A 15,942-nucleotide genomic window follows, 5' to 3' on the forward strand; every position below is an offset into this window, starting at 1 on the left:
TATTTCATTACAGATAACTCCACATCATTGTCTGCAAGGTCATTAACTTACGACGCGAACAGCAAGGACCACAAAAACACTTCCCTGGAGCACACTCGAAGTTACTTCCGCCTCTTTCGAAGACTCTCAATTCAAGATCACAAGCTTCATCCTCCCAACCAAGAAATCCTCAGTCCAATCGAAAATCTCGCTTGGTACCCCATACGACAGTACTTTCAATAAAAAGTGTCGTTGTGGTACTGAATCAAATGCTTTTCTGAAGTCGAGAAATGCTGCAAAATTCGTTACATGTGAGACTAGGGGGAAGTACTACGGTGCAACAAGTGAATAGATGAAACATTCCAACAATTCGTACCTCACTTCTGTCTATTTTCGCATTGCTCAACATCTTTGTGGGCAATTGTTTTTACATCTGCATCTAACTCCACAAGCCACCGTATGGTGCGTGGCAGAAGGTATCCTATACTACTACTAGTCATTTTCTTTCCTGTTCCACTCGCAAATAGGACGAGGATAAAAGGACTAAGTACATGCCTCCTAATTCCAGTTATCATATTTTCGTAGTCATTACCCGAAATGTAGATTGGCACCAGCAGAATCTATCTGCAGTCAACTTCAAATGACGGTTCTTTAACTTTTCTCAGTAGCGTCCCTCGAAAAGAACGTCGCCTTCCCTCTAGGAATTTCCATTTGAGTTCCCAAAGCATCTCAATAATTCTTATGTGTTGTTCGAATCTACCAGTAACAGGTTTAGCAGCCCGTGTCTGAATTGCTTCGTTGTCTTCCTTTAATCGGACCTGATACGGATCACAAACACCTGAGCACTAATCAAGAAAGAGGCGCACTACATTTAGAGCTAGCTGCCATTCATCACACCAGCTAGAAAATTGTCTAAGTCATCTTGTATCCTGTCACTTAATGACCAAACCTTCCAGTACACCACATCATCATCAGCAAACAGCCGCAGATTGTTGCTCACCCCGTTTCAGATGAAACATATATTTTTGTTTTGTTTTACAGTCTATAATTATTCTCATACATTCGTCTTTTTTCGAGCTGTTCAAGAATACTTACGTACTATTTAAGGATCGATACACATTTTATACCCTAGAGAAAATTGATCTCGTATTTTTCAACACATGAAAACTTGGCTTTTTTTGTACCGAGGCTACAGTCCTTCCAACCTCTATTTTCTAGCCAGTTCTGTGAATGGTTGTGGACGTCCAACCATTTAGCACCTAGGTGCAGTTTCACTGTCCTGCTACCTCTTCCCGTAGATGCTCACGACAGTAGCACGTGATCACCGTTTTCGAGAGACTCGTTCACAGCCCTAGGTAATAATAATCTGCCGTTTGCCAAAGTCGCTTATCTCAATGGATTTCCCCATTAGAACCCCATATCTTCGCTTGGGCGATCCCTCAACCGTGCCTGTTCCGCTTACACACTTATGCTACGCATCACGCCGCAAAGCCACCAGTCGACATACAACGTCGCGGTGGGCAGTGGTCTTAATGCTTCGACGCGTCAGTGTAAATTCAGTTCACAAACAGAGGAAGATCCACCACACACTGATCGTAGCCATGTGTGCCTGTCTGCTACACATTTGACAAGAAAACCTAAGCAACTACACAACTCCATTGTTACACGCAAATTCGTAAAGGAAAAGTATACATTATCTTGTGTTGCTAAGCAGACAAATAAGAGGAACGGTATACGCATGTTGCTCTCACGTCCTCTATAGAAACTTACTACTGAACTTACGCATAGCTCACTTTCTTCTTTTTAGCGCGTCTTATTGTAGCGAAGCTCAGTATCTCCTCTTACCAATCACACGCCTTATAAACGCAGCAGTGACAGAACAAAATACATGAGAATAGTCTCGCCATTACATAAAATTGCTGATGACTACTTTCTGGACAACACGGTCTGCATGCTAGCAGCAACGACAACATACATACTCCACCGGACTTCTACCCTCTAACTGCTCCTTCCTCCTTTCGAAAGCTAGTCTGTCCAAGTAAGGCGACCACGTCCTCACTTTTCATTGGCAGAGCCAAACTCCCTCAGTAGTCCACGGGCAAGAATCTAAGTGTAGCCGATGTAGAAGAGAAAATGGTCATTGTCTTACTGGTACAAAAGCAAAAGTGCGCGCCGGCAATCCATATACAAGTGCACTGAAGAGCCAAAGAAATTGGTACACCTGCCTAATATCGTGTAGGTTCCCCGCAGATACGCAGACGTGCCACAGCACGGCGTGCCATGGACTCGACTAATGTCTGAGAGAGTGCCGGAGGGAATTGACACCATGAATCCTACAGGGCTGCCCATAAACCAGTAAGAGTACGAGGAAGTGGAGATCTCTTCTGAGCAGCGCTTTGCAAGGCATCCCAGATATGCTCAGTAATGTTATGTCTGGGGTGTTTGGTGGCCGGCGGAAGTGTTTAAACTCAGAAAAGTGTTCTTGGAGCAGTTCTGGACGTGTGGGGTGTCGCATTGTCCTGCTGTAATTGCCCAAGTCCGTCGAAATTCACAATGGACATGAACGGATGCAGGTGAACAGACAGGATGCCTACATACATGTCACCTGTCAGGGTCAAATCTAAATGAATCAGGAGTCTCATATCACTCCAACTGCACACACCTGCGAGCTAACATCCCAAAGTTGTTTGGGCTCACATGTGGTTCCTTTTCGTCGAAATGTCTTGGCTCAAACTCGTGGAGGGGTTGAACCGCACGTGTCGCATTACACGCCCTAAGTTAGCTACTTGCGACCCTTTAGTTAAATTGTCTGGCTAATGACAAGTTTGTGAAATACAAATTTAACATAACATATAATATAAGTAATAGTAATATCGGGAAGTAAATTAACTACCCATAAATGATGTAGGCCACACAGTTGCGATTTGGTTAGAATAAAGTTTATTCAGAAAGCAAACTATAGAGAAAGTGGTCGTATTTAGAGTTACGTTACACTCGAGCGCATATCCATTTGACACCCTTCGATCATTCACAATCTCATCGCGAAATACAAGTTTTCTACGCGAAAAGTTAAGAGTTCACACCAGGCGCGCGGCTGCTCATCGCTTAGAGACTAAGTACCGTGGTACCACACAACGCGAAATTTTTAAAGTCGTTTCACGCATCTGCATCTGAACTGGACCTTTTGGTGTCTCCATCCGAACTGTTCGCTTTCGCGTCTACCCCAGCACTGTGCTCTGATCGTCCCCGTCCGCGTTTCCCGCGCGGCGAATATCCTCACTCAACTGAAGCCGTCCATCTGATTGGCTACTATATCTCTTAAACTAATAAAGCTACAGAGTTGACATTTACGTTTGTCATTTTAATGCTGCGCTTCTATATGAAATGTCGATCGTTCAGATCGACCAAAGCTTTCAGTTTTTAGCATTTAGGTCTTTGTTAGAAAATTTGTGATTTTCGCTTTAACAGTAAATCCTAAGCTACTATAGAAAAGTTTTATTTGGATCACCACGAAAATTTATGGAGAATGGCAGATTAAAATTACTGTGGCTTGATTCCCTGCACTACTACAGAATTAAATAGTTTTCATAAATGTTTCTCTCTATGGCTGATCTTAGGTCCGCCATATTTAACACTGCTAACGTCTCCTCGTCCTCAAACGGCTTCTGCTGGATCTCCCTATGACGTAGGTTCTCGTCTGTCTCACTGTCACACTACAGCGCTTAGGCCTCAATAGGCAATAGACGCCTGCGAATTTCCCCATCTCGTGAAGATCCTGCCCCTTCTGTGGCACGCAGTCCTGGACGACAGGGTTCGTTTCTCAATTCCTGAAGGCTGACTCTTTCGGCCATATACTTAAATGAGAGCGAAATACTCGTTAACTCAGACGCCCCACATCATTACAGACCCTCCACCAACTTGAGCAGTCCCCTACTGACATGCAAGGTCTATGGATTCATGAGGTTGTCTCCATATCCGTACACGTCCATCCGCTCGATACAATCTGAAACGTCACTCGTCCGACCAGGCAACGTGTTTCCAGTCATCAATAATCCAATGTCGGTGTTGACGGCCCTAGGCGAGGCGTAAAGCTTCGTGTCGTGCGGTCATCAACGGTTCACGAGTGGGCCTTAGGCTACGAAAGCCCATATCGATGATGATTCGTTGAATGGTTCGCACGCTGACACTTGCTGATGGCCCAGCATTGAAATCTGCAGCACTTTGCGGAAGGGTTGCACTTCTGTCACACTGAACGATTCTCTTCAGTCGTCGTTGATCCCGTTCTTGCAGGATCTTTTTCCGGCAGCAGCGATGTCGGAGATTTGATGTTTTGCCAAATTCCTCTTATTCAAGGCACAGTCGTGAAATGGTCGTACGGGAAAATCCACACTTCATCGCTGCTACGGAGGTGCTGTGTCCCATTGCTCGTGCGCCGTCTATAACGCCACGTTCAAACTCACTTAAATCTTGATAATCTGTCATTGTAGCAGCAGTAACCGATCTAACAACTGCGCCAGATACCTGTTGTCTTATATTGGCGTTGCCGACGGCAGCGTCGTATTCTGCCTGTTTACATTTCTCTGTATCTGAATACGCTTGCCTTTCTTTGGCGCTCCAGAGTAAATGGAACATATGTACATCTTCAACTTTTGCAGTCCTGCCTTCCTCAGTTGCTGACATCGAAATAAGCGTCCAAGGAATAGAAAAGCAACTGAAATCACTCCACTGGACCTGACGGGATACCAATTCGATTCTACAAAGAGTATGCGAAAGAACTTGCCCCCCTTCTAACAGCCGTGTACCGCAAGTTTCTAGAGGAACGGAAGGTTCCAAATGATTGGAAAAGGGCACAGGTAGTTCCAGTTTTCAAGAAGGGTCGTCGAGCAGATGCGCAAAACTATAGACCTATATCTCTGACGTCGATCTGTTGTAGAATTTTAGAACATGTTTTTTGCTCGCGTATCATGTCGTTTCTGGAAACACAGAATCTACTCAGTAGGAATCAACATGGATACCGGAAACAGCGATCGTGTGAGACCCAACTCGCTGTATTTGTGCATGAGACCCAGAAAATATTAGATACGGGCTCCCAGGTAGATGCCATTTTCCTTGACTTCCGGAAGGCGTTCGATACAGTTCCGCACTGTCGCCTGATAAACAAAGTAAGAGCCTACGGAATATCAGACCAGCTGTGTAGCTGGATTGAAGAGTTTTTAGCAAACAGAACACAGCATGTTGTTCTCAATGGAGAGACGTCTACAGACGTTAAAGTAACTTCTGGCGTGCCACAGGGGAGTGTTATGGGACCATTGCTTTCACAATATACCAGGTGATAAAAAAGTCAGTATAAATTTGAAAATTTAATAAATCACGGAATAATGTAGATAGAGAGGTACAAATTGACACACATGCTTGGAATGACATGGGATTTTATTACAACCAAAAAAATACAAACATTCAAAAAATGTCCGACAGGTGGCGCTTCATCTGATCAGAATAGCAATAATTAGCGTTACAAAGTAAGACAAAGCAAAGATGATTACAGGAAATGCTCAATATGTCCACCATCATTCGTCAACAATAGCTGTAGTCGAGGAAAAATGTTGTGAATAGCACTGTTAAGCATGTCCGGAGTTATGGTGAGGCATTGGCATCGGATGTTGTCTTTCAGCATTCCTAGAGATGTCGGTCGATCACGATACACTTGCGACTTCAGGTAACCCCAAAGCCATTAATCGCACGGACAGAGGCCTGGGGACGTGTGAGGCCAAGCATGACGAAAGTGGCGGCTGAGCACACGATTATCACCAAACGACGCGTGCAAGAGATCTTTCACGCATCTAGCAATATGGGGCGGAGCGCCATCCTGCATAAACATCGTACGTTCCAGCAGGTGTTTATCAGCCACGCTGGGGATTATGCCATTCTGCAACATATCGGCGTACCTCTCACCCGTCACGGTAGCAGTTTTGCTGTCCAGCGCCATCTGTCTGACATTTTGTGAACTTAGTTTTTTTGGTTCTAATAAATTTTTGCCTCTCTATCTACAATATTCCGTGATTTATTAAGTTTTCAAATTTATACTGACTTTTTGATCACCCTGTATATAAATGACCTAGTAGATAGTGTCAGAAGTTCCATGTGGCTTTTCGCGGATGATGCTGTAGTATACAGAGAAGTTGCAGCATTAGAAAATTGTAGCGAAATGCAGGAAGATCAGCAGCGGATAGGCACTTGGTGCAGGGAGTGGCAACTGACACTTAACATAGACAAATGTAATGTATTACGAATACATAGAAAGAAGGCTCCTTTATTGTATGATTATATGATAGCGGAACAAACACTGGTAGCAGTTATTTCTGTAAAATATCTGGGAGTGTGCGTACGGAACGATTTGAAGTTGAATGATCAAATAAAATTAATTATTGGTAAGGCGGGTGCCTGGTTGAGATTCATTGAGAGAGTCTTCAGAAAATGTAGTCCGTTAACAAAGGAGGTGGCTTACAAAACACTCGTTCGACCTATTCTTGGGTATTGTTCATCACTGTGGGATCCGTACCAGGTCGGGTTGACAGAGGAGATAGAAAAGATCCAAAGAAGAGCGGCGCGTTTCGTCACAGGGTTATTTGGTAGGCGTGACAGCGTTACGGAGATGTTTAGCGAACTCAAGTGGCAGACTCTGCAAGAGAGGCGCTCTGCATCGCGGTGTAGCTTGCTCGCCAGGTTTCGAGAGGGTGCGTTTCTGGATGAGGTATCGAATATATTGCTTCCCCCTACTTATACCTCCCGAGCAGATCACGAATGTAAATTTAGAGAGATTCGAGCGCGCACGGAGGCTTTCCGGTAGTCGTTCTTCCCGTGAACCATACGCGATTGGAATAGGAAAGGGAGGTAATGACAGTGGCACGTAAAGTGCCCTCCGCCACACACCGTTGGGTGGCTTGCGGAGTATAAATGTAGATGTAGATGTAGAATATTACGGTATATTGATATTTTTTACTTTTTGGACTATCTGACTACAACTGAATGAAACAAAATTTTCGTGCCATACGCGTTTCGCCTTTATTCTCTGCCATTCAGTGGCTTAGAATATGTACAAATTTTTACAGTTTAGTTTACATTATGGAGCAATGTACCATAAAAGAGGTGCCTTGCCCATTAAAAGGGATTGGGAATGGCAGAGCCTACCCTTTCACCAAATAACGCTCATTTTTCTCACAACTGCCTTATCAGTGTAACTTTCCCTTATCTAGAACGGAGGACTGGGGTTCAATTTCATACAGATCACCACATACAAGAGTCGTTGGCGCATCAGAAAGGATTAGGGCCTGGCGCAAGGATCGTCTCTCTGACTGCATAAGAAATACCCATCACAATCAAAGAAAAACTACTCATTGGATTTACCATCAATTTTATCATCTTAAGAGGAGCATTTCCAGTAGGAGGCCATCTAATGCTAGCATTTCCTTGATATCTCTATAAATGGGGTTAAGACTTTTCATTGAAAGGATTAAAAGCACCACAATTTATTATAAATCGAAATTACACTTGTACAAACGAAGTATAATCATTGAGTATATATGTCTTGTTACCTGTGGACGTTAATACAAGACTAGGGGAGGGGGCGTAGGGGGATATGGCCTAAATTCGGCAGTAAAAAAAAATGGTTCAAATGGCTCTGAGCACTATGGGACTTAACATCTGTGGTCATCAGTACCCTAGAACTTAGAACTACTTAAACCTAACTAACCTAAGGACATCACACATATCCATGCCCGAGACAGGATTTGAACCTGTGACCGTAGCGGTCACGCGGTTCCAGACTGAAGCACCTAGAACCGCATGGACACACCGGCCGGCTTCGACAGTCACCCACAATATTAGCGTTCGAAATGGACAAGGAAAGGTGGGAGCTGACCAATCAGAAAAGAATTTACTCTAATAATTAATTAAAGGTAAGAGACTGGATCCAATAGCCAATACGTAAATGTATTGGAAAGGCAAACTATGAACAACTTGTGACTGCGCGTTATTAAAGCGGCCTCCCGTCCACAAACTAATAAAAGTCATAAAACTTATTCTGCAACACCTTGATTTACGAATATGAATAACAAAAAATGCGGGCCATGCTACTTCTGGTTCAATTTAGATATCGTGTGCGGAACTACTCGCCACGTGTTCACACGTTGGTGACAAAGAAGGGAAAACCTAATACACAAAGGCCGTTATGAAATATCACGGAGTATTGGAGAAGGAAAGCCATTCGCTGAAGGCGAAGTAGTTACGAGGGTGGTTGAATTATACCGAACGTGGTGACCGAGAGTCCCACGTATGTCTTGCATACTGCAACCGACCAGGCTCTGACGCCAAGTCCAAAAACAAAATGGCAAAATGAAGACGAAATAAAAGCAATGAGGCGCAAATCCTCCCGAAATTAAAGATCACATAACACTTTAATGTGTATTCGCAACTCAATCCACTTCTGAACCGAGCAAAAGCACGCATGTTTACTAGCTTGCAACCGTCTTCTTCTAGATCTCGCCACCGACCCCTCACGACTGCTAACAGTCTACCGGCCGTTGCTCCAGCCGAACCGGGCCTTGTGGGGGTGGCAATTGGCGCAATTTTCGCCGGCCAATCATGGGGTACGGATCTGTAGCCGTACTAGCTGCCGTTCATGCACACATTCCTGACTTGGCGGAGTGACTCGTGATTGGATAGAATTTAGTCAGGGAGTCGTCACGGAGGCCTCTTTACAGGGCAAAACGTGCAGAAGAAACTGAGTTTTAGGTTGGTACTACTACTTACAAGAATAGGAAGAAGGACTACTTTGGCTTCTCCAAGTCGTTCAAACTACCAGCCCATGCTTCCAAGCAAAAAGGTCAGCGCGGGAAAGGGAAAGCCAACTTGGGTAGCTGATGGAGACTGCTGAATGTGCAAAAAAAAATAAAATTACCTTGCTCCAATCCTCTCTCCAGTTTCATTATGCTGTCATACTGAAAAAAATCAGCAGAATAGCAGGCATGATAGTGCCGTATTAGTATTGATAATAGTATGACTACAATATCGTAAATCGTAAGCATGTGAAAGACGTGTAAGGATTTTCTACATATTATGTTCCTGTTCCATTTTTGGTGCCATTCCTCTTCTTATAATTGCCACATTTCACAGCACTAGGAACTAATCACTTTGTTTTGATGCAGTGTTTTGGTTTATGAAGCCGATTGTCGGATCTTCTTGCCAAAGATCGAATGTTATTGTCAACTTTTGAGAGTATTTTTGAAGTATCTGTGAAGTGTGTGTGTGTGTGTGTGTGTGTGTGTGTGATACAATATTTATTTTAGTATGCTTCTTTTTTTGTGGCTGCTTGCGTGAGAGGGACGATTTTATCTTGCACTTCTTTTATTAAATGCAGTAGGGAACCTGTACTGATGTGTGTTTGCTCGTTTATCACATGTTTGTTTTCAGCGATGGCATTCTAAATGTGGAAGTTTTCTTGCATTTGTATAAGGTATTTGTCATGGTTGTTTGTTCTATATATTACTACATCATAGCAAAAAGTAGCCACCAGAACTGTTTATAACATATAGGTATATTTCTCCAAAAGTTTAACTGAAACTGAAAATGAGTACATATTCCAGGCCACTGAAGATGCCTTGCAGAGAAGAAAGGCGAAACATGTATGGCACGAAATTTTTCCTTCATTCAGTAGAAGTCAGACGGAACTAAAAGTAAGAAATATAAATATACTGGATCATATGTAATTTGGCCATTAAAAGCGACAGCTTTCAACCTGTTGGATGGTCATTGGTGCATGTACAGGTGCTTCAATATGCTTCCACAACACATCACACACGATTTAGCTCAGGAGAACGGCCAGGCTAGTCCACTCGCCGAATGTAGCTCCTCCTACTGAACCACCAAAACTAGCGTGTTCGATAAAGCAACTGCGCTGGGGGTGGAACGGAACTCCCTATCACGACAACTCCTAATCCAACCTTGTGGCCATCATAAATCACGCTTAACTTTAGCGTAATTATTGTCCTTGAATAAATGTGTGATTTCCGTTCGTCTTATTGCGTATTTCCTTCAGTTACCTTCTGTACTATACTGTATTAGTTCTTTGTATGTATGATCGATCTTCCATCTAGCAATGTTATTTGGCAATGACACATAATGCGAAGTTTACTTTCGTTCTTTGGATTTGCACCAGAGTCGTAATTGTAATTTTGGAGCTTCCAGGAACGATTTCTGTGCTACGATGCTCCTGACGTTGATGTATGCTAAACTAACTGACTGATTGTGTTTTAGAAATGTACTTGTATTTTGCAGGAACTACTACGTCTGTCCTCTTCTTTAAAGCGTAATATTTGTATGCTTAAATAAGATATCGTAATTCTGTAACACATTTTCCATACTCTTGGATATTTCCTCTTTATAAATGTTCCGGTATTTATTAATTTTCTGGTGTACTGATCATAAATCCTAGTGAAATGCAGACTGTATTTTTTGTTTTAGAGTTACAGCTGTCAGCAGTCCGAAAACTGGTTTCATCCGACATTTGAACTGACATACCACACACTTATATGGTGACCTGCAGATTAATGTGGACTCCGAACCACAGTTAACTTTGACACTTTGGACAATAGCAGATCACTGCCAGACGTAAAAGCAACAATTGTCACAAAATCTTGAATGGCAAAAAGTACTGAACGCCCAAACTTCGGATCTCTAGGCCGACAGTTACCCACCTAGCCAATGAGCCAAATTTTCTGAAACGTCAATATGTAAACCTTTCTTTTACAGTTTAACAGCTGTATGAATCTTGTTTCAGGAGGACATGGCACTTTCGTGGGTTTCTTGAACACCTTCGTACATGTCATAATGTACACTTACTACCTGATGACTATTGTCAACCCTGAGTACAAGAAGTCAATTTGGTGGAAGAAACATATCACTCAGCTGCAAATGGTAAGACAATTTTAAATTGCACATATTTTTGTAAAATTATTGTAAATTTAAGTATTAGTAATGAACGTTCCTAACATGTCTGATCTTTCTGTACCTATTTCGCAAATTTAACAACATTTTTGTATCCTTAAATAGCTATAAAACGTATCTATTATCTTCATCCTTCTAAATATGCCTACTATTTATCCTCCCAATGGAATAGAAATTACAGATTCAGTGAGTCATTGTTCGCGATCTTTTTCCCATGTTTTTCTGTCACGGGGAATTTATATCCTGCAGAGTCCTATAAACGTACTCTGAAGGACGAATCAGTAGTAAGAAAGTATAGCGCTGTGGCCGTCATGGTTGCTTATAGTTGTCTTTTTTATTTTTTTTAAATGTGTGAACTGCGGTTTAGATGAACAATTTTCACATAGCGCGTTCCTAACGAGTCTAAATTAAAAAGGCGATCCCTTTTGCACGTAATATACAGAAAATCACATGCAACGTCGCCTCAATATTACAGAACAAAAATGCAAAAATTCTCTCTTCCATTATTTTTTGTCATAGTGTATAAAACAACTGTTATCATTAAAAAGGGGAAAATCAAACATTTCATACTTGATGCACTATTAATACCTTGTGAGCTCACTCCGGTAAAAGTCACTTCGTACACAGACCAACAGCCATTCCAAGAGTACGCATCACTATATTACCACAACCTCCAATGTACATTGACTATTGTTATTGTTGTTCAGCATTGGGTGCATGGTAACAGAGTCAGTAGCGATGTACCAACGTATTTTTGGAAACTGAGAAAGATCAAAAGAATCATTAAAGCAGAGTGAAATTTGTGGTACTGTTAGATAGGGTGTATCATTCATATAGCTACAAATAGTAATCGACTCTACATGACTAATTCCACCATCTGACCTGTATAGAGAAGGGTGCAGAGGTGCCAAAAAAGTGATGAATAGTCACCAACAGTATGTAAATTGTCCGGTATGAATCACCGTACCAAGACAGTGTTGAAGCTCGCCACACACGCGAAATAAAAAGTGCGAACTACAATGACAACAAGGTCTGCATATTGAGAATTACACAGCTATACATGTATGCTCGTATCTACATATACACCTTCATCATTACTCTGAAATTCACAATTAAGTGCCTGGCAGACGATTGATCAACCACCTTCAAGTTATTTCTCCACTGTTCCACACTCGAACAGCACGCGGGAGAAACGAACACGCAAATCTTTCTGTGCGAGCTCTGATTTCTCTTATTTTATTATGATGATCATTCTTCCCCTATGTAACAAAATATTTTCACATTCTGAGGAGAACATTGGTGATTGGAATTTCATGAGAATATACTGCCGCAACGAAAAACGCCTTGTGGAATATTTACTTCGTCTTCTTCAGTGAAGGAATTTCAGAGAACCGTATTTAGTAACCCTCATTTAGTGGCACTGTCATCAATGTTATCGCGCAGTGAAGGTACTGATTACGTCTTTCCGCTGGTGTACTTTATATACGACCAGAATCTCTTTGGATTTTCTGCCAGGGTTCGTTATGGAAAGTATTAAAAGCATCTCGCACTGAAGTTTGCCCTACGTTTGAAGCTTCTGTGAAACTTCGCCAATCTTGAGGGTTTTGCGATGGCGTGTGATGGCGTGTAACAGCGCAATCTATATGGGCATCTAATGGCACTGAACTGAAGATAAAATAACTTGTCCGATCTTGATCGAAAATGTGACGACTACACGGAATGGCTGAAATCTCTTCGATACTGAGCTATCTCCCTGCTTCTAACGACCTTTAAATAAGGAAGCGAGGATACTGTTTCATGTCCCGTCGATGCCGAGGTCATTATATACGCAGCACATGTGCGGATTTGTTAAGAATAGGGAAAGTCAGTAGCAGCGTTATTTCTGAAGACTCATTCCAGCTTTCGTGACCGAGGGAAACCACTGAAAACCCAAAGCTCAATGCAGGATGGGAATCTGCATCCAGAACTTCTCAAATATGACTTCAGTCTCTGTTCAAATGCGTGTGAAATCTTATGAGACTTAACTGCTATGGTCATCAGTCCCTAAGCTTACACATTACTTAACCTAGATTATCCTAAGGACAAACACACACACACACCCATAACCGAGGGAGGACTTCAGTCTCTCAAGCACACCAATGCAACGCTCACTCTAACTAGTCTCGACGTCGCAGAAATGTTAAACTCTACATTTTTACGTGTCATACACAACAACCTGCTTCAGAACATGGTTCTTGAGCTCCGTTTCTGAGAGTTGATGATGCATATTTCGTTCACTAAACGTTCCTGTGCATGTAGTTATTGTTTCCATGTCTCATGTGTTTCTAAATGACTAAGGGAGAGATTGTGGGGCTCATTCCCCAAAAAGTACATTACTGCTTAAATTCCCAGTCCTTGTACAACCAAACTAGATTCTAATAATCTCGTCGAAAACAGTTATTAAACTCTGGCCTTTCTTCCCCGCTTTTACCATGTTTTTATTTGGCTGCTTTTTTCCCTATCTGTCTGTTTGGTACACATTTTGCAATTAATTTTAGACTAAGATCCTGATAAGCTGGAGCCTTGGAATTTAGAACATATCTGAGAACAGCATGAAAATTGAATATTAATTCACTCTCTTGTCGGTCTATCCTGTAGGAGTGGATTGTGGGTGAGAAAGTTTGGTAACAGCCGACATCTCAGTTGCCCTGCAGGACCGAAGTAGTGTAGTGTCACAATGCGTTTCAGACGGTATGCGCGTCAATGGGCACAGCTGAGCAGAGAGGGAGGAAGAGGAGATGGACGGAGACAAGGACTGCAGTAGATATGCACAATATATGTGACATGCGCATACAAATATGAAGCCACATATAAAAAGCAAATACATAATATGGCATTAAAATGTTTAAAATCCATTGAAAAATTTCACACACACACAAGACTAAAAAGTAAAAAATATTTATCTAAATAAAAATAATTTTTTTATATTACACGTTTTTAAATTGGTATAAAAAGTATAAAATAATTTCTCCCGCACAAATTACTAACCCTACAGAGATACTCCTGAAAATTGGTCCTTGTGAATTTTTAGAGGTCTGACAATACTTGCAAGATTTAGAACGAAAGAGGTGGGGCGCATACAGTACATAATTGATAGATGCAATTAAAAATTCAGAAGCATACATTTTCATGAAACTTCCTGGCAGATTAAAACTGTGTGCCGGACCGAGACTCGAGTCCGCTGCAGATTGAACTTCTCATTCTGGATAAATTTTCATGATTATCTGTATGTCGTTAGAAATTTGTATAGGGCTAGAAAAAGTCGTTTTCTACTTTTTAGTTCTAATTAAAAAGTCTTATATTAAAAATTAATGTTTATTTAAATAACTATTGAAGTTGGCAGTGAATGAATGTCAAAGAGCGCGCGACTCCCGTGCCACGTGTGCACGCAGTGCTAAGTGTGATGGTGCCTTGTTGCAGACGCAGTTCATGATGATCACGGTGCACGCGTCGCAGCTGTTGTTCCGGGACTGCGGGTACCCGCAGTGGGTCGGCTACGTCGTCGTGCCGCAGAACGCCTTTATGTTCGTCCTCTTCTACGACTTCTACCGAAAAGCGTACTGCGGCGAAAAGAAGAATGTGTGATGTGAAGTTATGCCGGACTTTGTGCGATGTTAGACCTCGGACACACTTTTGCAGCTGGCAATGCATTTCGCTTCCGGCACGATTATTGGGAGCGTTCCAAACTATCATTTCACAGCGTAATGAAATTTTTGTTTACAACGGTTCTTGTCCCTTTTTGTTATTTTATCGAGAGTTTATTAGTAAGGTTTTAAAGTACTTGGTAAGGAACCAGTAAATGAAGTACAGGAAGAGATGTATTCTTCATTCCACTATGGATCAAGAAACGAACGGCACAGACCATCGCAGGGATCGAACGAAATACTGAAAAACAGAAAAAAACTTTAACCACAAAGAAAAACAGTGATATTTCATGTGTATGTAAACTACTGCGCAGAACTGCAAGAATCATAAAACGAGAAAAGTGTCAGAGAAAATATTAAGTGTGAACATTTTTGTTCAGGCCTAAAGTGACAATTTAAGACAGGGAATACAAGTAATATCCATAACTAGCAACAAATTCGTAAATTACTTGTTTACTGGCTAAATCAATGGCAAAACTTTTGGAGTATTTCAAATAACGTGAAACAATTCCCAAATAGCGATATGGATTTATGCGAAGCAGGTGACGTAACAGCTGAACCCCTGCGGCAGGTTGCGGGTATTCTTAACATGCTACGTTATTGTAAAGAAAAGGTCAAAAATTCGCTATCAGATCTTTAAAAAGCACTTCCGTAGCATTTGGTCTTGCTTATGCGTAGGTGCATTCCCAACGATATTTCAGCAATCACTCGTTAAATTATATGTAACAAAATTATTGACAACTCGTTCCGAGGCATATATTATAAGCATGTGGTATAACACTTTTTTCCATTTAGGGGGAAAAGTATGAGAATGGTATTATTTTAGGCCTTGAAACGAATTTTTTCAATAAATAATAGTGATAACCTATGGATATTGCTTGTACCTCACAAAATTGAAGAAAATTCGTCTTGTATTACCGAAGAGGTCTTCAAAGGCAGTAATGTAACATTTTTGCTCACAAATGTGTAACAACATTTTTTTTTCGAAGATGTTACAAATTTTCGAAATAAATTATATATAAGAATACAGCATATTATTATTTAAAAATCACAATTGCTTATCTTTAAAGCGGAACACCTCTGTTTCATCCATCGAAGCTTACCGCTTGGTAGAAAAAATTACGGGAATTCATGCAATGGTTAACCATCGGCTGAGCAACGTATAAAGTTCATTATCGAATGGCAGTGACATACTGCGCGTTACTTACGGATAGTGGTACAAAGAACATGATACGCCAGTCTGACTCAATGAGTTGAGAGTGGTGGCAAGATCTTGCGG

The 15,942-nt window shown here is 41.6% G+C and overlaps 1 protein-coding gene across 2 annotated transcripts in view; it reads left to right on the forward strand.

The window, feature by feature from the left end:
* Window positions 1–15,690, forward strand: part of LOC126299118 (elongation of very long chain fatty acids protein AAEL008004-like) — a 131,427-nt gene extending 115,737 nt beyond the window's left edge. For both annotated transcript variants that reach the window (XM_049990817.1, XM_049990818.1), the window contains exons 8-9: window positions 10,814–10,950; window positions 14,440–15,690. In XM_049990817.1, the coding sequence (XP_049846774.1) occupies window positions 10,814–10,950; window positions 14,440–14,604 (302 nt within the window). In that variant the 3' untranslated portion in view covers window positions 14,605–15,690. The remainder of the gene's footprint in view (window positions 1–10,813; window positions 10,951–14,439) is intronic.
* Window positions 15,691–15,942: the final 252 nt, after the last annotated feature.

This window comes from Schistocerca gregaria, chromosome X (assembly GCF_023897955.1).
Source record: "Schistocerca gregaria isolate iqSchGreg1 chromosome X, iqSchGreg1.2, whole genome shotgun sequence".
NCBI lineage: Eukaryota > Metazoa > Arthropoda > Insecta > Orthoptera > Acrididae > Schistocerca > Schistocerca gregaria.